The sequence below is a fragment of the Pelodiscus sinensis genome, chromosome 8, assembly GCF_049634645.1.
Source record: "Pelodiscus sinensis isolate JC-2024 chromosome 8, ASM4963464v1, whole genome shotgun sequence".
NCBI lineage: Eukaryota > Metazoa > Chordata > Testudines > Trionychidae > Pelodiscus > Pelodiscus sinensis.
The window spans coordinates 31,826-54,711 of NC_134718.1; the positions used below are offsets into that span (position 1 = coordinate 31,826).

The following is a 22,886-nucleotide window of genomic DNA, read 5'->3' on the forward strand; positions in this document are numbered from 1 at the left end:
AATATCAGATGCCCCAGAGGGAGTGAGCAGAACAGGGAATCATCAAATGAGCCCTCCCCTATTCCCAGCCTCTGACAGGCTAGGTTCAACCTGTAGTAGAAGTAGTAATTCTTCCACTCTACTCCTTGCCCATTAGGCCTTATCTGGAATATTTTGTCCTGTTCTGGGAGCCACATTTTGGGATAACTGTGGACAAACAGGAAAGAATTCAGAGAACAAAAAAAAAAAAAAAAGATTAATGGTTTATGCCAGGGCTCCTAGCCTGACAATTGAAGAGGGGTCAATGGAACTGGCTTATCCTACCAGTGGTCACATGTGGGGAATGGCATCTAGATCCTTCCCTTGATGGCATTTGATACCGTTGGTATGGAGAGCCAATGGCACTAAGCATGGGCCTGCCCCTAGAGCGAGGAGTCACAGAGGCCTGGGTGACTGTCACTGGCAGAGTCATTATCTCTTGAGCAGCCTGCAGGGCCTCTGGCATGGAGGGCACCTGAATGAGGCTCAGGGTCCTACTCATGTCCAGGAAGGCAGGCACAGAGTGGGCTGAGGTGCACTGCTCTATCTGAGCTAGGCCCCATGAGCCCAAGGTGGACTGAGAGCTGTCCAATGTGGATCTATGCTCACCTGTAGATTTATCCTGATGTTTCCAGGATGGTGGTGAACAACCCCTTGCCATCCTCTTTGACTGTTTCGCTAAAGCCAGAGAGGGGAGCAATACAGGCTGATGGGCAGTACTACAGGGGAACTGTGCACTGAGGCCTTGGTGCTCGGCACAGGGTCTGATTGGTGTGCCGGTGCTGGAGTCAGGCCCAACTCTGTAAGGAAGGCCTGGCTCATTCAATTTGTGATACTCTAACTCCCAGATATTTTTGCTATACTTCTCCCTCACCAGTTAATCCCTATCTTGCATTTCATTTTTCTTTCTTAAGTCAATCACTTTGCATTTGTCTTCATTGAATTTCATCTTGTGGCTAAACTAGAGAACTGGTCTGAAATAAAGTCTTTTGAATTCTAATCCACTTCCAAAGTGCATGAAACTCCTTTCACTTTGGTTCTCATCCACAAATTTTATAAGCATGCTCTCTGCTCCATTATACAATTCATTAATAACAATACTGGGTAGCATCCAACTCAGGACAGACCCCTTGGGAGACCACACTATATACACTGTCAGACTCTGACATGTGTCTAAGGCTAGGAATAAGTAGTTAGAGGAGCATTTAATATTGGCATTAAATAGTGCTCAGATGTCCAACCAGGCCCCATTGTGCTCATTGAGCATCTATGTATCCGGTGTTCCCTCCAACGAAGAGCTAGCAACTTGAGCAAACATATCATATGGGAAAGTGCTCGGGGCTAGCCTGGCCCTGCACACGTGGCACATGCGCTGTGCCGGAGCCGGGCCCGGGAGCGCGGCGAAGTGGCCGCCCGTGCTCCAGGTGCGCAGCACACGGGGAGCGCCGACCCCGGGTGCACGGCTATCGGGGGTGGGGGCGCCGGCCCCAGGCGCGCAGTGAACTGGCCGCCCTCGCTCCAGGCGTGCGGCTATTTGGGGGGGTGTCGGTCCCGGGCGCGCGGCTATGGGAAGGGGGGGACGAGGGGTGCCAGCCCTGGGCGTGCGGCTATTGGGGGGGGTGTTGGTCCCGGGCGCGCGGCTATGGGAAGGGGAGGACGAGGGGTGCCAGCCCCGGGCGCGCGGCTATGGGAAGGGGGGGACGAGGGGTGCCAGCCCCGGGCGTGCGGCGAAGTGGCCGCTCGTGCTCCGGGAACGCAGCGCATGGGGCGCGCCGGTCCCGGGCACGCGGCTATGGGGAGGGAGGGGCGCTGTCCCTGGGCACGCGGCAAAGCGGCCGTCAGTGCTCCAGGCGCGCGGCGCATGGGGGGCGCTGGCCCCTGGTGTGCGGCTATGGGGGGCGCCGGCCCCAGGCTCGTGGGGGTGTGGCCTATACCCGGCCCTGCCCCCTGGTGAGCAAGTATCCCCGCCCTCTGGTGCCCGGCAGGCGAACGGCCACACCCCCTGGCGCCCGGCGACGTCAAATGGTTGGGGACCACTGGTCTAGACAGTACTTGGTCCTGCCATGAGGGCAGGAGACTGGACTCGATGACTCTCGAGGTCCCTTCCAGTCCTAGGATTCAATGATGCTGTGACTGTACATTCAAATAGGTACAATTCTTGAATACATTTGCAATTCATTAAGTGAAAAAACTCTCCCATCTGCGTATTAAGCCATCACAAACTAGCTGATTACCCTAAACAAAGTAGAAGCGAGAGGAGAAATCTGATGGAGAGGGTAGTATGCCAATAAAATCCAGTTTAAGACAAGACAGTCCTTTGGAAATTAAGAATTGAATGCAGTTTCACTTCGCACTGCACCAATAAGACTATTTTTCCTTTTGCTGCCTGCAGTGCAGAGGACTACACCCAAGAGGTCTCAAACAAACAAGTTTTATTTCCCCTCATCCCGTACCTGTGGGAGGCAATCAGGACGGGATTCGAAGATCACCAGCAGGACTCCAATAGGCACAGTCACCTGCTCCAGCTCTAAGTCTTTTGCTATTCGTGTTTTGCGAATGACCCGGCCAACACTCTCCTGTGAGGATGCTGCAATCTGACGAAGTCCTATGGCCAAGCTATTCAGCTTGGATGTAGACAGACTCAGTCGTTTCATCAAAGGAAGTGCCAATCTCCCTGAAATAAGAGATGATTACATCAGTGGTTTTCAAACAACAGGTCATGACCTAGTACCGGGTCATGGAATGTCAGGCCCTGGTATCACTGCTGCAGGGCAATCAGGTGACAGTGGGGGTGCTAAGACAGCTTCCTGCATTTCTTGGCATAGGCTTGGCTCCTAGATGGGGGACAGAGTGCACAGGGCTCTGTGCACTGCCCCTGTCCTGAGCCCTAGCTCCACACTTACCTTGACTGGGAACCTGCTGCTAGCTGCTTTTGGGGCACAGCATGGTCTGCAGTACCAGAAGTGGCATAAAGCTGCTTAGCATTCCCACTGCACTCGTGACCAGGAGCTGCTCAAGGTAAGCCCCTCTGCCCCAGCCCTGACTTCCACCCAAAGCTGGAGCTCCCTCCTGCGCCCCAAAGCTCTCACACTCAGCCCCGCTCCAGAGCTCACTAGTCAAATGATGCTGAGTCACAGGCAACAATTTTCTTCAACTGGGTCATAAGAAAAAAAAAAAGTGTGAAAACCACTGGATTATATCATAAGAACGGCCATAATGGGTCAGACCCACAGTTTATCCAGCCCAGTATCCTGTCAGCCGACAGTGGCCAATACCAGATGTTCCAGAGGGAGGGAACACAACAAGGAATCCTCACATGATCCTACTTCTGTTATCCATTTCCAGAGAAACCGAGGCTAGGGACATCATTCCTACCAATCCTGACTAATAGCCATTGATGGGCCTAATCCCCATGAATCTAGCTAGCTCTTTTTTGAACCCTGTTAAGTCCTGGTCTTCACCACATCCTCTGGCAAGGAGTTCCACAGGTTGACTGTGCTGGATGAAGAAAAACTTCTGTTTGTTTTAAAACTGCTGCCTATTAATTTAATTTGGTGATCCTTAGTTCTTATATTATGGGAATAAGTAAATAACTTTTCCTTATTCACTTTTTCCACACAAATCATGATTTTATAGACCTCTATCATATCCCCCATTAGTGTACTCTTCTCTAAGGTGAAAAGCCCCAGTCTTTTTAATCTCTTTTCATATGGGCCCATTTCAAACCCCTCATCATTTTTGTTGCCCTTTTCTGAACCTTTTCCAGTGGTTAGGTATCTTTTTTTAAATGAGGCAACCACACTTGTACACAGTATTCTAGATGTGGGTGTACCATGGTTTTATATAGAGGAAATAAGGTATTTTCTGGTCTTATTCTCTATCCCCTTTTTAATTACTCCTAACATTGTATTTGCTTTTTAGACTGCCGCTGCACACTGAGTGGATGTTTTCAGAGAACTATCCACAATGACTCCAAGAGCTGACAGTAAACCTTAAAGAAACCTTATTAAAGGCATAGGAAGAATCCATCCTGATGCACAGTAAGAAAAACAAATACGGTAGGCCACCAGATTGGCTTACTGGGGAAATCCTTGATGAGCTTAAACACAAAAAGGAAGCTGACAAGAAGTGGAAACTTGGACAGATGACTAGGGAGGAGTATAAATATATTGCTCAAGAATGTAGGAGAGTTATCAGGAAGGTGAAAGCGCAATTGGAATTGCAGCTGGCAAGGGATGTGAAGGGTAACAAGAAAGGTTTCTACTGGCATGTTAGCAATAAGAGGGTGATCAGAGAGGGTGTGGGGCACTTACTGGATGAGGGAGGTAACCTAGTGACAGATGATGTGGGAAAAGCTCAAGTACTCAATGCTTTCTTTGCCTGTCTTCACAGACAAGGTCAGCTCCCAGACTACTGCACTAGGCAATGCAGTATGGGAAGGAGGTGGGCAGCCCTTGGTGGAGAAAGAACAGGTTAGGGACTATTTAGAAAAGCTAAACATACACAAATCCATGGATCCAGATTTAAGGCATCCGAGGGTACTGAGGGAGTTGGCAAATGTTATTGTGGAGCCTTTGACTATTATCTTTGAAAACTTGTGGAGATCCCGGATGATTGTAAAAAGGCAAATGTAGTGCGCATCTTTAAAAAAAAAAAAAAAAAAAAAAAAAAGGGAAGAAAGACAATCCAGGGAATTACAGCCCAGTCAGTCTTACCTCAGTCCCCCCCAAAAAATGTAGGGGATCCTCAAGGAATCCATTTTGAAGCACTTGGAAGAGGAGAAAGTGATCAGGGTTAGTCAACATGGATTCACCAAGGACAAGTCCTTCCTGAGCAACCTGATTAGCTTCTACGATGAGGTAACTGGCTCTGTGGACATGGGAAAGTCAGTGGATGGGATAGACCTTGACTTTAGCAAAGCTTTTGATACGGTCTCCCACAATATTCTTGCCAGCAAGTTAAGGAAGTATGGATTGGATAAATAGACTAAGATTGATAGAAAGCTAGCTAGACTGTCAGGCCCAAAGGGTAATGATTAATGGCTCGATGTCAGGTTGGCAGTCGGTTTCTAGCGGAGTGCCCCAAGGATCGATTCTAGGGCCAGTTTTGTTCAACAGCTTTATTAATGATGAGGGGATGGATTTCACCCTCGGCAAGTTTGCGGATGACACTAAGCTAGGGGGAGAGGTAGATACGCTGGAGGGCAGGGATAGGGTCCAGAGTGACCTAGACAAATTGGAGGACTGGACCAAAAGATATCTGATGAGGTTCAACAAGCACAAGTGCAAAATCCTGCACTTGGGATGGAAGAATCCCAAGCACTGTTACACAGTGGATGAGAAGCTAGATATGAGTCAACACTGTGCCCTTGTAGCCAGAAAGCTAATATTCGGTTGCATTAGGAGGAGCATTGCCAGCAGATCTAGAGAAGTGATTATTCCCCTTTATTAAGCTCTGGTGAGGCCACACCTGGAGTATTGTGTACAGTTCTTGGCCCCCCACTATAGAAAGTATGTGGACGCATTGGAGAGGGTCCAGAGGAGGGTGACCAAATTGACTAGGGGGCTGGAGCACATGACCTATGAGGAGAGACTGAGGGATTTGGGTTTGTTTAGTCTGCAGAAGAGAAGAGTTGATAGCAGCCTTCAACCTACCTGAAGGGAGGTTCCAACGAGGATGGAGAGAGGCTGTTCTCAGTAGTGACGGATGGCAGAACAAGGAGCAATGGTCTCAAGTTATGGTGGGATATTAGGTCCAGGTTGGATATTAGGAAAAACTATTTCACTAGGAGGGTAGTGAAGCACTGGAATGGGTTACCTAGGAAAGTAGTGGAGTCTCCATCCCTAGAGGTGTTTAAGTCCCGGCTTGACAAAGCCCTGGCCGGGTTGATTTAGATGGGATTGGTCCTGCCTAGAGCAGGGGGCTGGACTTGATGACCTTCTGATGTCTCTTCCAGTTCTATGATTCTATGATAAGGGGATGGTTTGAGAACATGATCTTGGTAACTAATTGACCATTCATTATCAGTGGGAAATAGGTCAATGGAGGGATGATAGGAGTTACTATGGAGAACTTTCTGGGTGTCTGGCTGGTGAGTCTTGCCCACATGATCAGGGTTTAGCTGATCGCCATATTTGGGGTCAGGAAGGAATTTTCCTCCAGGGTAGATTGGCAGAGACCCTGGAGGTTTTTCGCCTTCCTCTATAGCATGGGGCACAGATCACAGCTGGAGGATTCTCTGCATCTTGGGGCCTTCAAAGTATTTGAAGGCTTCAATATCTGAGGCATAGGTGAGAGGATTATTCTAAGAGGGGTGGGTGAGATTCTGTGGCCTGCACTGTGCAGGGGGTCAGACTAGATGATCATAACGGTCCCTTCTGACCTTAAAGTCTATGGCTACGTCTACACTGGCACCTTTTTCCGGAAATGCTTAGAACGGAACAGTTTTCCGTTATAAGTATTTCCGGAAAAAGAGTGTCTACATTGGCAGGATGCTTTTCCAGAAAAGCCCTTTTTCCGGAAAAGCGTCCGTGGCCAATGTAGACGCGCTTTTCCGGAAAAAAGCCATGATCATCATTTTCGCGATTGGGGCTTTTTTGTGGAAAAGACTACTGGGCTGTCTTCACTGGTCCTTTTCCGGAACAGTTTTCCGGAAAAAGGACTTTTGCCCTAGAGGGAGCAGCATAATTTTTCCGGAAAAGCAGCTGATTTCTTACAGTAAATCGTCACTGCTTTTCCGGAAATTCAAGCGGCCAGTGTAGACAGCTCACAGCTTATTCCAGAAAAGCGGCTGCCTATGAGTCTATGAGTTAACTATCTTGAGCAGTTCGGTAGGATCTGTAAATTTTGTCACCTCACTGTTTACTCCGTTCTCTAGATCATTTATAAAGAAGTTGAATAGGATGGGTCCCAGGACAGATCCTTGGGGGATCCCACCAGTTACCTCTCTCCACTCTGAAAACTGACCCTTTATTCCTACCTATTGTTTCCTGTCTTTTGACCCGGTTAATCTATAAAAAGACTTTCCCTCTTATCATGCTGGAGATACTTCAGAGATGCTTGAGATTAGATATCGAGGCTCCATCCACCTCCTTACTTCAGCCTAAGGAATTATACAGGCACTGTTCCACTCAAAAAGATCTGCCCTGAAATGAACTATACAGGCAACCAGCCATAGCAAAGCTGTCTGGATCACATATGTAAAACCAATCATGTCACCTCATGTATGTTTTTCTTGGGCCAGAGCAACCGAAATGCTGACTAATCAGACATCTCTCCTTTGAATGAGGCATACTTGCAGCTCTTCTAATTAACAATGGCCATACTGATTCTGACCCGTGATCCATCTAGTCCAGTATCCTGTCCTCTGACAGCGACCAATGCCAGATACTTCAGAGAGAATGAACAGAACAAACAATCATGGAGTGAGCATTCCCAGCTTCTGGCAACCAGAGGCTAAGGATATCCAGATCATGGAGACACATCCCTGACAGTGCTGCCTCTAAGATTTTCCACCCATGAGCGGAGTAAGTTGTGTCTTCTGCACCAATATTGAGGTCATGCACACTTGTTCATATGTGCGCCTCTATGGCACCCAAGATATTCTCTCTCTCACACACACACACACACACACACACACACACACACACACACACACACACACACACACACGTTATGAAAGAAAGAACACTAAAACTAGGGGTAATTAACAAGGTTCATGACTTTAAATGTTTATTTAATATTAAGTCAAATAAAAAGAAAATTAATACTGCAAAGTTTTCAGTATGTTAGATTAGCCTCATTATTTTTCTATTCCACTCAGGCTCCACTGAAGTTTTCTTACTGGCTTTCTACACAGGAGCCTTTCCTGCTCCTGCAGAGTTCGTCCTCCGACTCCAGATCATTACAAACTCAGGAAAAACAACATGATTTCAGTTTCTGTCCTTCTACAGTAAGTTCTCAAAATCAATATTCTACTTTCATTATTCTGCTGTTTAGCTGTTGTTTTCAGTTGGACTGTTTATTATCCAGGAAGGGGGCTGAACTCTTTGACTAAGCTGGAGGGCTGAGCCTCTCAAAGCCTGACAAGAGACAAATAGTCAGTAAGAGGCTCCACAGAGCCTTCTAATATTCCCTACTAATATTGGTTACTTTGATTTGCTGACAAAATGGGAATTTTTGTGCGTTGTTAAAATCTGTTACAATTTTTCATAAAGTAGATGTAGGGCAGAGATGGAAGGTGGAGGGAGGAGAGTGGTGTAAGATAACCTGACAAAATTCCTCTGCTTTTTTGTGTATCTATTTGACATTTGCAGATTGTTCCGTATACATCCTTGTAGAACACACCCTCTGAATTGCTGACTATGCCAGATATACCCTAAAATTGTATAGCTTGTTCAATATTTCCCACTGTATTCAGTTATATTTGCCTTTTTCTGTTCAGAATTGTATGCAAATAAATGTCATCCTTCTCAATTTTTTTTGTTCACGATTTGCCATGTATTTTATAAATAAATACTTCTCTATCATCAGATCATTGACGAATGCATAACAAACATTTAGTGTTCAAAACATGCATTATAGGCTATTTTTGTTCCCTGATCAACCCTCTGTATAATTGCCCATTAAACCAAATTCTTCATGTCAGACTATAAAAGTAGAATATTGTTTTGAGAACTTAGTGTAGAAGGACAATTTACTGAAATCATGTTGTTTTTCTTGAGTTTGTAATGATCTGGAAGTCAGCTTGCTGTTCTTATGCAAAATATCTCTTGGATATGAAAAGTTTTGAAGGGATTCATTAGAGGAGCTCTATCAAAAGAGCACCAGCCTCTAAATTGGCAAGCCCTTGGAAAGGTCAATCAAAATTCAGTGAGTCTCTCACTCCTATCAATAGAACATAAACATTATCTTCAACAGATCTTGACATCTCATGAAAATGACACACCACTGATCTCATAGATACAACTGTACCCTTGGTATCCTGATACAATCAAGATAAACCCCAATCTTTAATAAAGTGGTTGCAAAACAGTTATTCAATACTATGGGTCCAACAGGATACAATTTCTTCAAAGATGTTATATAGGAGAGATTTAGACTTCAGATTACATGTGTAGACCAGCAAAACCATTGTCTCTAAAAATGCAGGGATTAATCCACATTAAAGGCTAACCTCTTGAAATTTGAAAAAACAAAATAAAATGGTTTTTAAAGCACAGAACTAAAGAAAGGGGTATTAAAGTATCAAGATGAAGTTTGTTTTTGTTTTCCTCTCTAATACCTAAATGGATATCTTTTTTTCCCAAAATCTGTAATATAATTTGTTGTTTCCCAAGTTCCAGCTAAAGCATTGCTATAACTCAGCTCTGTACGTTCTAGAATGCCTCCCTTTCCTCCCTTCAAATAATCTTTTCTTTGTTTAAAGGGGACATGTTATATATTTACTCTGTTTCAGCTTTGCTGACATATTACGAAGTTTTGTTGTTCTTAACTGATTATTGAAAGCAATTTTGTTTTTATATTTTTGGGGGTATAATAAAAATTGTTCTGTAAAGGAGTTTTGTGTTGAGGTTTTTTTTTAAACGGACTTCTCACATCCTAGAGAAGAGGAGAGGCTTGCACATGGCTTTGCAGTTTGTACTGATAATCTCTGGTGCTAGCTGTTCTAACCTGTGCTACAATGATACAGTTCAACCCGGAGGATCAGAAAAACACAACTCTCTAATACTTTTGGCAGGCAGAACTCAGCATAGGAAAGAGCCTTAGGGTTCCCTTTCTTATTCTTTATATGGGTCATTATTATTTTAAAATTAAGTGTGTCAAAGAAGAGATAATCATGTTGTAATTTACAATTTGAGAGCCAGGAGAATTAACAATGACATTAGAAAACCCTTGACAGCAGCCGTCCGCCTGCCAGCCTAAGGCCCCAACTCCCAGCAGCCTTCGTCTTCAGCAGCAACGACAGACACCTTCCACACAGCCCCAAAGCCTGGTGGCCTTGGCTCCCGGCGGCAGCGGCTGCTGCCTGCCAAACATGCCATGAGGCTGCAACTTTGGCTCCCAGTCACCTGCCGAGCCTGCCATAGGCTCATGGTGCAGTAAAAGTTGTGTTATCCGGCCTGTACCACCCAAAAAGCTCTATAAACCGGTATTTTTAATCTTTATGAAAAGTCAGTTTTATAGTCTGGTTGGCCCAAGAGCAGCAGGCTCCCTACCTGGCTCCACAGAAGCAGCGACCTGTCCCTCCTGCTCCTGGTGAGGGGAACCAAAGCCATTGAGAACTGTGGGGGCAGTACCAACAGGTAGAAGCAGTGTGCAAAGCTGCCTACCTGCACATTCTCCAAGAGCAGCAGGGTCTAGAGAGCAATCTGAGGTGAGCTCCTCCCTGATCTCACACCCCGAAACTCCCCCATATCCCAGCCCTCCCTCCACATCAAGCTCCCTCCCAGGGCTTGCATCCCGCACCATCCCATGTCCCTACATCTCCTCCCGCACCTCAACTCCATCTTTTAGTTAACCAGAATGTTTCAATTTCCCCAGCATGCCAACTAAAAACAGCATTTACTGTATGTACATATATGTAAGCTCTATTAGTATGTTACCTTTACTTTCAGCTTCTTCCAAGTCTTTTTTATTGGCCAACAGAATTTCTTCTCTCTGGTCAGTTAGTAGATCCGCTATGTGATAGATTATCTCTGCTCTCTACAGAGAGAGAAAAATCCTGTACTGTTATCATAGAAGCCAAGTGACTCGGGTATTCAGGCTCCGGGTCTCCTCAACCCCACTTCTTATCTACATACCTCTGGACCCTTTCTCCTCTGGCTCCTGAACTTGACTTCCAGCATACCTCAGACAGTTTACCCCTTGCAAGTAGTGGGACTACACAATTAAGCCTGCAGGCCCTGCTTCTGGCCTTTCCTGCATTTTGCCTGGTAGGTCTCTGTTCTTCCGTACCAACAAGGTGCAAGTGCCATGCTGTACACAGTGCCTTCCTGTACTCAGCCCAGCTGCAATGCAGTGGCACACTGAACAGTAGATTGCATGCAGCTGCTCCCTTTTGAGCAGTTTAAGGATCCTTTCAGTAAGAGCTATTGGGGCAGCTATTCTTTGGCATCCTCTACATGCAAATAGCTGCATTTGAAATAATTAGATCCATATAAAAATGCTGTTTCAAATGTACATAATTTCGTAATTACAGCTCGGTAGACCACATCCTTCTTCATCTCTCCCTCTCCCTCTCATGCAGGACATTATAATCTAAATGGTGGCCTTCAAAACAAGTGAGAATATGAGCTATTTGAGGCAGGGACCTGTCTTAAGTGTCTACTACTGTGACACGAGCAGTATACCCGTCAGTTCTAATAAATAAATGAAGCCACACTGGCATGTTACCTGGTCAGGCTGCAATGCTGCTAGGGACCTGCCTCCAGCTCGAGCCATTTCACCTTGTTGCTCTACCGTAGGGCCTGCGAAACACAAGAATTGGTGCTGTTCATAGCATGCATGTCTCAAGCTCAGAGAATGTTAAAGTCTCACACACACAGCCAAAAATATGAGAAAATAACTATCAAACTCCCCTCAGGAGCAGCCTGAGGCAGGCTGTGGCAGCTGGAGCCCCCGCCTGCACGGTGTCAGGCTCGTGGGGACAAAAGATCTATCTGGTTTCAAGATTAAACTAGATGGGTTTATGAAGGGGATGGTTTGATGAGATAACATGATCTTGGTAAATAATTGACCATTCATTATCAGTGGGAAATAGGTCAATGGAGGGATGATAGGAGTTACGATAGAGAACTTTCTGGGTGTCTGGCTGGTGAGTCTTGCCCACATGCTCAGGGTTTAGCTGATCGCCATATTTGGGGTCGGGAAGGAATTTTCCTCCAGGGTAGATTGGCAGAGGCCCTGGAGGTTTTTCGCCTTCCTGTGTAGCGTGGGGTACAGATCACAGCTGGAGGATTCTCTGCATCTTGGGGTCTTCAATGTATTTGAAGGCTTCAATATCTGAGATATAGGTGAGAGGATTATTCTAGGAGGGGTGGGTGAGATTCTGTGGCCTGCACTGTGCAGGGGGTCAGACTAGATGATCATAATGGTCCCTTCTGACCTTAAAGTCTATGAGTCAGTGGAGTGACATCATCATTGGGCACCCCGTGACATCATCGTCGGGTGCCCCATTGAAGGCGGTGCCCCAGACGACGGCTGAGTCGGCCTATAGTCACGGGCTGCCCCGACTCCTTTGCTTTATCTCACTACCCAGGAGATAGTAAGCATGTGATTCACACACGTTCAGGTAAAAATGCACATTCACAAAGCAAATTCATATTTCCATGAAAAACATTTCTATCAGGAAAGTACATTCCCCTTTCCCCCTACCCCAGATAAATCTGTGCAAAAATAAAAAGTCAGAAAATGATTTATAAGTAAATCCAGTACCAAAAGCCTAACCAAAACTCACAACAACCCAACAGCAGATATAACACAGTCATCCCGATCAATAACAGTTTCACAGCCCAGCAACCAACTTGCTCAGGAACTATATGTTCGAATACTGAAACTGTATTTTGCAACCTACCTAGTTAACCTTCTTTGCTCCACAAAGCACCTCTTTTCTTCACTTATGCTAATTTCTATAATTCCTAATCAGATGTAACAAACCAGATTGTGGAATGGAGGTTGGTGCAAGGAGACCATCAGGACTCCTGGAATTGATTCTCAGTACTAGGAGAGGAGCACGTTCTAGTGGCAGGCAATCTGGACTCCTGGTTTCTCTTGACAATTAGTGTAAGTTAAAAGTTAAGAAATGCAGGCAACGGTTGAGATGCTAAAGATACTGACCAACTGTTCCAGTCAACAGAGTGAAAAACAATAAGGAATTATATATATAAATTATAGAATTACAAAAAGGAATCTTAATCACAAGGTAAATCTAGTGGGAGATGGTAAAGTATTTGGTAAATACTTCTGCTCACATCTGGAACCAACCTGGATATATTTAATAGCAGAAGACTTATCCAGCCTTGCCCATTTCCTTCAGGGTAGGGGGCTAGTGGGGTGAGGGATGCAGGAGACAGGGCAGGACCCTGGAGATCTGGGTGGCAGGGCAGGCAGCTTGGGGTGGGAGACTGAGGGTCGGGGGGAGGAGCTCGGGGTGGGGGTCCCATCCAACGAGGCCTTCCCTCCCCCTCCCAGTCTCACCCCAGGCCACCGAGGCCTTCTCCCTCACTCACTCAGCCTCCAGGGGCCTTTTCTCGCCCCACAGCTCGAAGCCTTTTCTCTTCCCTCCCAGTGCTGTGGCTAAGGACCAGGGAGCAAAGGGGCAGGGGAGCTACTTACCCGGCCTGGTGGCAGGCAAGATGGTGAGCCCCAACCCTGCTGGCCACTCACTTGCTGGTGCAGCTGCTCCCAGTGGTCTCTCTACAGCAGAGGTGGGCAATAATTTCTGGAACCCCCTATCCTGAACCTCTCATCCCCAAACTCCTACATCCCCACATCCTCAGTCTTCTGCCACAACAGTCCTGCACCATCCACACACCGTAATCTGTGTCCTGAGCCCATCATACTCCCAACCTCTCTGCCCTGAGCCCTCACATACCCAACCCAAACTCCTGCACCCTCACATCCACAAGCCTGTGGCTTGTTCAATACCCTAACCCTACACCTGACCCCAACTCTCCCCAGCCAGGAGCCCCCTCCCCAAGCCAGCATCCCCTTCTCCACATCCTCCTGCATCCAAATTGCCTTGGTATAATATGCACCTCTCACCCTTTCCCACACCTGTGCTTGGTATAATATTCTTTACCTTAGTAAAGGAAATCATCTGCAAACACTTGGAAGATAAGAATGTGATAGGGAACAGCCAGCATGGATTTGTAAAGAACAAATCATGTCAAACCGATCTGATAGCTTTCGATAGGATAACGAGTCTTATGGATAAAGGGAGAAGCGGTGGATGTGGTATACCTAGACTTTAGTATGGCATTTGATATGATCTCGCATGATATTCTTATCAATAAACTAGGCAAATACAACTTAGATGGGGCTACTATAAGGTGGGTGCATAACTGGCTGGATAATAAATACTCTCTACGAATGGTTAACAGTTCACAATCCTGCTGGAAAGGTATAACAAGTGGGGTTCCACAGGGGTCTGTTTTGGGACCGGTTCTGTTCAATATCTTCATCAACAAATTTAGATATTGTCATAGAGAGTACACCTATTAAGTTTGCAGATGATACCAAGCTGGGAGGGGTTGCAACTAATCTGCAGGATAGGGTCATAATTCAAAATGATCTGGACAAATTGGAGAAATGGTCTGAGGTGAACAGGATGAAGTTTAATAAAGACAAATGCAAAGTGCTCCACTTAGGAAGGAACAATCAGTTTCACACATACAGAATGGGAAGTAACTGTCTAGGAAGGAGTACGGCAGAAAAGGATCTAGGTGTTATAGTGAACCACAAGGATCTAGGGGTTATAGTGAACCACAAGCTAAATATGAGTCAACAGTGTGACGCTGTTGCAAAAAAAAGCAAACATGATTCTAGGATGCATTAACAGATGTGTTGTAAGCAAGACACGAGAAGTCATTCTTCTGCTCTACTCTGCGCTGGTTAGGCCTCAGTTGGCGTAGTGTGTCCAGTTCTGGGCACCACATTTCAAGAAAGATGTGGAGGAGCTGGAGAAGATCCAGAGAAGAGCAACAAGAATGATTAAAGGTCTAGAGAAAGCGAAGTTACTCACCTCGGTGCAGTAACTGTCATTCTTCGAGATGATGTCCCCGTGGGTGCTCCACTGTTGGTGCTGGGCTTGACCCGGCGCTACAGAACGGAGATTTTTCCAGAAGCAGTACCCCGCTGGACCGCGCATGCGCCACGGTGTCTCATGGCATTAGTGCTCCTTTGACTAAATGCACGGTCTGGCCAGTTCCTTGAGGCCACCTCAGAATCTGTAACACAAGAGAAAAACGGACTCCGAAGCAGGGAGGAGGGCGAGTAGGGGAGCACCCATGGGGACACCATCTTGAAGAACGACAGTTACTGCACTGAGGTGAGTAACTTCGCTTTCTTCTTCGAGGATGTCCCCGTGGGTGCTCCACTCTTGGTGACTGAAGAGCAGTAGTTGCCAAATCGGAAGGCAGGAAAACAGAGTCACTATCTTTCTGTTGTGGAAAGCACTGCTGATGCCACCACAGAGTCCAACTGCCTCCTCAGAAGGAAGAAGTAGTGTTTAATAAAGGTGTCATGTGTGGACCACGTGGCTGCTCTACAAATATTTATCAGGGGAACTCCCTTAAGGAAGGCCACAGAGGTTGCCATAGCCCTAGTGCAAGGGTGCGCTGGGAGCGGAATATTCTTGGAGGCATAGGCCTCTGTTATGCAAGTAGTTATCAGTTTAGAAATTTGCTGCGATGATAAGGGCTGGCCTTTAGATCTATCAGCTAGGGATAGAATTAGCCGATCAGTTGGTCTAAAAGGTCTGGTATGGTCTAAATAGAAGGCCAAGGCTCTTCGGACGTTGAGTGTGTGAAAGGCCATGTCTCGCAGAGAGGCATGAGGTTTCGGGTAGAATACCGGAAGAATAATTGGTTCATTCATGTGAAAACTCGATACTATCTTAGGAATGAATCTGGGATAGAGTCTGAGGACTACCCCCTCTTTATTAAAAACGGTGTATGGGGGCATTGCCATTATGGCTGATAACTCGCCCACTCGACGTGCTGATGCAATGGCTAATAAAAAGACCATTTTCATCATCAAAATTCGTAGAGATATGGTGGCGAGTGATTCAAATGAGGGAGCCATCAAGGCTTCTAGGATGGTATCCAAGTTCCATACCGGAGGAGTGGGATTGCGTGGTGGGCTCACGTTTGTAAGGCTCCTGAAAAAATGTTTAATGGTTGGGTGGGCAAAGAGGGAGGTGTCATCAAACGGTTGCCTGAATGCAGAGATCGCTGCCTGGTGGACTCAGAGATGCTATCGAGAGTCCTGTTTGTTTTAGGTGGAATAAGTAATCAAGGATGTTTGGAAGAGCCATTGACTCAGGGAGCTGACGGTTGGCGGTACACCAGGATGCGAACCTGTGCCATTTGGAAAGGTAAGTTTTCCTGGTTGTTAGTCGTCTACTATGGATGAAGATACGTTTCACCTGCTCAGAGCGTAAGGATTTGGACGGATTCAGCCAGTTAGGAGCCATGCTGTAAGTTTGAGGGTGTGAATCTGGGGGTGTCGCAGAGAACTGTCATTCTGAGTAAGGAGATCCGGAAGTAATGGAAACTGGATCGGCCTGCGAACGACATGTGATGGAGGAATGGAAACCAATGCTGGCGAGCCCATGCTGGAGCTATCAATATGATCGTGGCTCTGTCTGATTTCAGTTTCTGTAGAACTTTGGGGATGAGGACTATGGGAGGAAAGGCGTATAGAAGAGATACTCTCCAGTTGGTAAGGAACGTGTCTCCTAGGGATCCGGGGCTTAGACTGGCTCTGGAACAGTATTTGGAGCACTTCCTGTTGCGGTAGGTCGCAAAGAGATCTATGGTGGGGAAATCCCCATTGTCGAAAGAGGTTGTGGAGAATGCTGTCGTGTAGTTCCCACTTGTGTTCCGTGGCAAAGTGACTGCTGAGAAAATCCGCAATGACATTCGTGGTCCCTGGTAAGTAGGACGCCACAGGTATTATGTCATGGTGAATGCACCATTTTCAAAATCGGACAGGAATATGCTCTCAGACTTCTGGGTGTAGCTCCTATTTGTGCTGTTGTGCAAAATGTCGCCTGAGCGTGTCTGCTGTCGTGTTGTCGTCCCCCGGGATATATGCCGCCATAATTATGATCAGGGCTTGACAAATAGTGTAATCTACTCGCCCATGCTGGAAGAGCCGGCGTGGAGCAATCTGTGCATGCCCAGAACGATCTGTGCATGCGCAGAACTGCACAGTTGGCCCTGATTATGATGTTGTGTCGAATGCACCAGTTCCACAGATGCACAGCTTCCCTGCGCAGAGTGCGGGAGCGGGCTCTGCCTTGTTTGTTTATATAATAGACTGTTGTCATATTGTCTGTAAGAATTTGTACCCTCTGGTTGCGTATCCAGGTGAGGAAGTGGTTGCAAGCATTGTACACGACTCATAACTTGAGCAGATTTGTATGGCAGAGCAATTCTTGTGGCGACGAATGGCCTTGCACTTGTTTGTCCTGCATATGGGCCCCCCAGCCAAGCAGGGAGGTGCCTGTAGTCACCTGGATGGTAGGCTGGGGGTGTGGAACGGGATACCCGCTAACATGTTGTGGGGGATTATACACCACTTCAAAGATCTCCTGACTGCTTTTGGTATGGTGCCCATTCTGTGCACATTGTGTTTGTCAGCTGTGTATACAGTCGATATCCATTGTTGCAGGCTTCTGAAATGTAGGCGTGCATGGGCGATGACATAAGTTGCGGCTGCCATATGCCCTATCAGTTGCAGGCAGGTGAGCACCAGAACTGTAGGGCTTGTAGTAAGGACCTGAACAAGATCTTGGATCATGCTGAGTCTGGCGTTGGGAAGGTAGACGTGTTCCGTAACAGAGTAGAGATGAATGCCTATAAAGTCTATAATCTGTTGAGGGATGATTTCTGGACATTGATTATCAGGCCTAGGTTGTTGTGGAGACTGCGATCGGGCCTCGTTGAAGGATCGGGCTCTGAGGAGGCAATCATCCAGTTAAGGGAAGATTATGATTCCTAGACGACGCAGGAAGGCCGCTACTACAGCAAGTGTCTTGGAAAACACCCTTGGGGATGAAAGGCCGAATGGCAGTACTTTGTATTGGTAATGTTCGGAGCCTACCAGGAAGCGGAGAAAGCGCCTGTGGGCAGGGTGCACTGTGATGTGAAAGTAAGTATCTTGTAAATCGAGGGATGCAAACCAGTCTTCTTGCTGCAACGCCGGTATGATGGTGGCGAGAGTAACCATCTTGAATCGTTGCCTTCGCACGTATCGGTTAAGACCACGGAGGTCCAGTATGGGTCTCCAACCACTGGACTTTTTCCTGTGTCAGAAAATAGCAGGAGTAATACCTCTCCACTGAAAGGGTTGCGGCACTCTCTCTCTGTGGCTCCTATACTGAGGAGGTGTTCTATCTCTTACTTGAGGAGGAGCTCATGAGATAGGTCCCTGAAAAGGGATGGGAAGGGAGGGGTGTTCGTGGGACAGGATGTGAAGGGGATAACATAGCCCGTTGTTATTGTGGCCCAATGGTGTTGGAAGGGCCACAGGTGGTGGTGAAAGTGTGGTATCGGCATTTGAGGCAGAAAGAGTTGGCAATCCCTCGAGCAACACAGCAAACTTGTTGTTTGGATTGTGGCTGAATTGTAGGTCTGGAGGCCTGTGGGTATTGTCTTTGAGGACATTGTTTAGGGCATTGTTGTTTGTACTGTTGTTGCTGTGCATAAGGGGACGGTCTGTCTCTGATAGGGTGTATACTTTTTGCGTCTATAAGGCGGCATAAACATATCTAAGGTTCTTAAGGTGGTACGCGAGTCCTTGCCAGAATGGAGTAGCTGGTCTGTTTTCTCTACAAACAGGCCTTGTGTCAAAGGGCAAGTCCTCTACCTTAGACTGAAGTTCCCTGGGGACCGCCAACATATGGAGCCACAAGGTACTGTGCATAATGACAGTTGTTGCTGTCGTTCTAGCCTCAGCGTCGGCCGTGTCAAGGGCGATGTTCAACGCTGAACGGGAAGCGGTATAGCCCTCACGAATAATGGCCTTGAGCAACTGGCATTGTGTGTCCGGCAGGTGTTCGAGTAGCTGGACTAACTTCGCACAATTGTTGAAGTTATGGTTGGCTAGCAATGCAGAGTAGTTGGCCATTCGAAGTATGGACGTGGTCGAGGAGTAAACTTTTCGTCCGAGCAGGTCAAGACGTTTGTTATCCTTTTCCCCAGCAGTTTTGTACTGGGGGGCTTTTGCGCGTTGCTGTGATGCGTCAATGACCAGCGAATTCAGCTGGGGATGGGTGAACAGGAACTCCACCCCCGTAGCCGGGACGTAATATTTCTTATCGGCCTTTTTATTTGTTGGCGGGGCCATGGCAGGAGTTTGCCAGATGGCGCTGGCGATCTCAAATATAGCCTCATCCAGAAACAGCGCAACTTTGGAAGCATGGGAAGAAGGATGTAGCTTTCGCAACAGATGGTGCTGTTTCTGTTGGATTTCCGTGAGCTTCACGTTCGGCGTATCAACTACCCGGCGAAAGAGGTCTTGGAATTCCTTAAGGTCATCGGAAGGTAACATCTCCGGTGAGGATGGCATCATCCAGAGAAGAGGAAGCTACAACTGTGGGAGAGGCTTGGTGTGGTGCCTCTATCTCTACGACTTGTGGTAGTTCTACGATGGGTTGTTCCACAGAAGGTACGTCAGTGGACGGAGTCGGTGGTCTGGCTGCTGCCGGAGTGGAGGATCCACTCCTGCCATGAGTGAACCGTGATGGAGCTGGTGATGGTGAAGAGCGGATCGATCGGGAGTAACGGTCTCAATAGTCATGATGTGCTTGCCAGCGGTCATCATAATGAGAGTGGTATGAGTGCCTGTAGTTGTATCTATACCTGGAACCTCGAAAATAGGAGGGAGACGTTGGTGACCTGGCTCTACGGTGAGAGCAGCAAGAAAATGGCGATAGTTATATCTGTGGTAATAGGGTCTTGGTGGAGGCATTTACTTTCTCCACGCCACTCATGATTTTATATACCTCTATCATATCCCCCCTTAGTCTCCTCTTTTCCAAGCTGAAAAGTCCCAGTCTCTTTAATCTTTCCTCATATGGGACCCCGTTCCAAACTCCTAATCATTTTAGTTGCCCTTCTCTGAACCTTTTCTAATGCTAGTATATCTTTTTGAGATGAGGAGACCACATCAGTACACAGTATTAAAGATGTGGGCATACCATGGATTTATATAAGGGCAATAAGATATTCTCCTTCTTATTCTCTATCCCTTTTTTAATGATTCCTAACATCCTGTTTGCTTTTTTGACTGCCACTGCACACTGCGTGGACATCGTCAGAGAACTATCCACAATGACTCCAAGATCTCTTTCCTGATTAGTTGTAGCTAAATTAGCCCCCATCATATTATATGTATAGTTGTAAGTAATGGCTCTAGGCATTTCTTAAAGCCGGATGAACCCGGCATTGCGCCTTCTGTCAGGGTCACAGTGAGAGTTCTATTAGTGGTTGTCCCTGTGACCGTTACTGCTATTAAAGCTCTGTTATAATTGTTTTTCTGGTTTTCTTACCTTTTTTTATTATTATTATTATTATTAAAAGGAGTGGCTGGCTTAGTAGCTGTGGGCAGGTGCCCGCCAAAGTGAGGACTCCATGAGACGCTGACAGAAATTATTTAGTTAGTTAGTTAGAGAAACAGGATGAAGCAAAGTGTCAACACATGGCGAAGAGATAGGGAAAGCAAAACCGGACGGTTTCTCACTCTCCCTCAGAAGAAGCTGAGAAGAACGAAGAGCTCTGTCCGTAACAGAGGACGGTAAAATAGGAACTGAAGGGGGGGGGCGCCAAGCTGAGCACAGCGTTGAGAGGAGCCTCGTGCATGTGCAGCTCACAGACACTGCCTGAAAAGCTCTACTCCATGACTCCAGGACATCCCTACACCTTGCATGGAGCACCCACTGGGACATCACTGGAAGAAGAAATGCTGACTTGCACTTGGAGCAGAAAGAAATGAGGTTTCTGAGGGTCCTTAGTTTCTGGAGAAATTCATTCCACAGAATCAAATCATCCTGCAGAAAGTTGTCTTCTGCACAGATGAGCTTTACTCTTATTAAGGAGAGAGTAAGTACTAGGACCTTAAACCTGATTTGCTAGAATACGAGAAATGACAATAGGGAGTGAAAAACAGGTTTGATATGCTCCCAGTAGCCTGAGGCAATGCACTGCAGTTTTCTGTACAAGTTGGAGTTTTTTAAATGCTGAAGGCTTTATGCCCAGGAATGCTGCACTGCTGTAATCCAGCCAAGAGGTGATGAGGGCATGAATAAACGAGGCAAGGTTTTTGTTCACCAGCGTGAGAGTCTCCTAACCAAGGATAAATTTTAGAAAACTACTTGTGGATGATGCTGTGTGAGACCACAGCTTCAGCAAGGAGTCCAAGATTACTCCTAAACTACAGCATAAATTGCTTACTGTTGATGAGTGCCATTGTGTCTCAGAAGCCCACAGGTGTTCACTTCTCTGTGTCAGCAACTTTAGTAAGGCTTGACATAGTCAGTGAACCCCCAAACTCCCTGTAGTCTAAATCTGTACCACAAGGTGTTGTGTGAAGTATTCTACACACACTGGCAACAAGCTAGTCTCATTCATTGTGCGGTGTATGACTCGAATGTGTAAAAAAGGTAATAAATATGTGCTAGAATTATTTTTTTCCTGTGTTTGGCAAGCCTGTACCAGGCAATGGAATGTGGCTCTGCCTAACTGTATTGCTGATGTTTGTCTGTTTGGTTGAAGGAGTGTATGCTGTGCCCAGCAGTTGCAAGCTGTGAGCTTCTAAACAAGGTTTGAAATCCAGAAGCCTCTGTTCACTGACTGAGCCTTAATCAGAGGGCAGGGCTATCGGGAAGAACAGGGCTTTATAAAGCAGTGAGTCAGTCATCAGGGAGCTTTGCGGCCAGGGAACTTTGAAAACAGGGAGTTTCAAGAGGGAATTTAGAAGGGTAGTGGGAAGGAGATGAGGCACACTCACCATTGTTCAAAATCTTTAAACTAAACTATAATCAAAACTTCCTGATTTAAATAAAAACCCTATCAATAACCTAGGTAGCTGTAGGAGACAATGCAGGCAGAAGCCCACCACCAGAGTGGGGGCTATCCTGTTTATTGCACTCAGTGTAGCACGTATGATTATCTGCCCTGTGGGCGGCTGGCGTACGTGTGCATTCAGTGCAAGGAGCTCCTCGCCCTCAGACACTGTGTACGGGCTTTGGAGGCCAGGGTGGCTGAACTGCAGGAGCTAAGTGAGGCAGAGAGGTATGTTGACGAGGCTTTCTGGGACACTGTAGAATTGTCTGACCTCCAGTCAGCCAGCCCCTGCACTGTTAAGGAGGATGAAAGGCTAGGGAAGGAGAACAGTCAACAAGAGCAGAGGAAAACCTTCCCATAGTTGGACTCTCCTTCCAGATGATGTTAGGGTATCCTCTCGCACTGAGGTTACCTCTCCAGGGAAGGAAACACCAGTCATTAGGAAAAGGCAGGTGTTAGTAATGGGGGATTTGATCATTAGAAACCTAGAAAGCTGGGTTTGCGATGACTGGGAGAATAATATGGTGATTTGCCTGCCTGGTGTGAAGGTTTCAGATTTCTCGAGGCATCTAGATAGACTTATGTGCTGTGCTAGGGAGAAGCCGGTGGTTGTGGTATATGTAGGTACCAATGACATAGGGAAGGATAGGAGAAACATTCTGGAGGCCAAATTTAGGCTGCTAGGAAAGAGACTGAAATCCAGGACCTCTATGGTGGCTCTCTCAGAAATGCTTCCAGTTCCATGTACAGGGCCAGGTAGACAGGCAGAGCTTTAGAGTCTCAATGCATGGATGAGATGATGGTGTAGAGAGGAAGGGTTTCGATTTATAAGGAACTGGGGAAACTTTTGGGATGGGGAGCCTACACAGGAAGGATGGACTCCACCTAAACCGAAGTGGATCCAGACTGCTGGCACTTAGTTTAAAAACTGCTCTGCGACCTTTTTAATGTTAAGGGAGGAGGGAAAGCAGAGGAGCAAATGGATCGGACAGAGACATCTCTTAGAGGAGAGTCTATTGATAGAGATTCTCTACGTTTTAGTCAGGAGAAGAGGGTGGAATAGGATAAAGTATGGGC

At 46.7% G+C, this 22,886-nt stretch overlaps 1 protein-coding gene across 7 annotated transcripts in view; it reads right to left on the reverse strand.

Moving 5' to 3' along the window:
- ALDH18A1 (aldehyde dehydrogenase 18 family member A1) overlaps window positions 1–22,886 on the reverse strand; it is a 98,938-nt gene that overhangs the window by 16,582 nt on the left and 59,470 nt on the right. For all 7 annotated transcript variants that reach the window (XR_012905502.1, XM_006129393.4, XM_075934429.1 and 4 more), the window contains exons 10-12: window positions 11,413–11,486; window positions 10,623–10,722; window positions 2,472–2,692 (exon numbers count right to left, since the gene is read on the reverse strand). Coding sequence is in view for 6 of the 7 variants with exons in the window: in XM_006129393.4 (XP_006129455.2) it covers window positions 2,472–2,692; window positions 10,623–10,722; window positions 11,413–11,486 (395 nt within the window). In the remaining variant the exon portion in view is untranslated. The remainder of the gene's footprint in view (window positions 1–2,471; window positions 2,693–10,622; window positions 10,723–11,412; window positions 11,487–22,886) is intronic.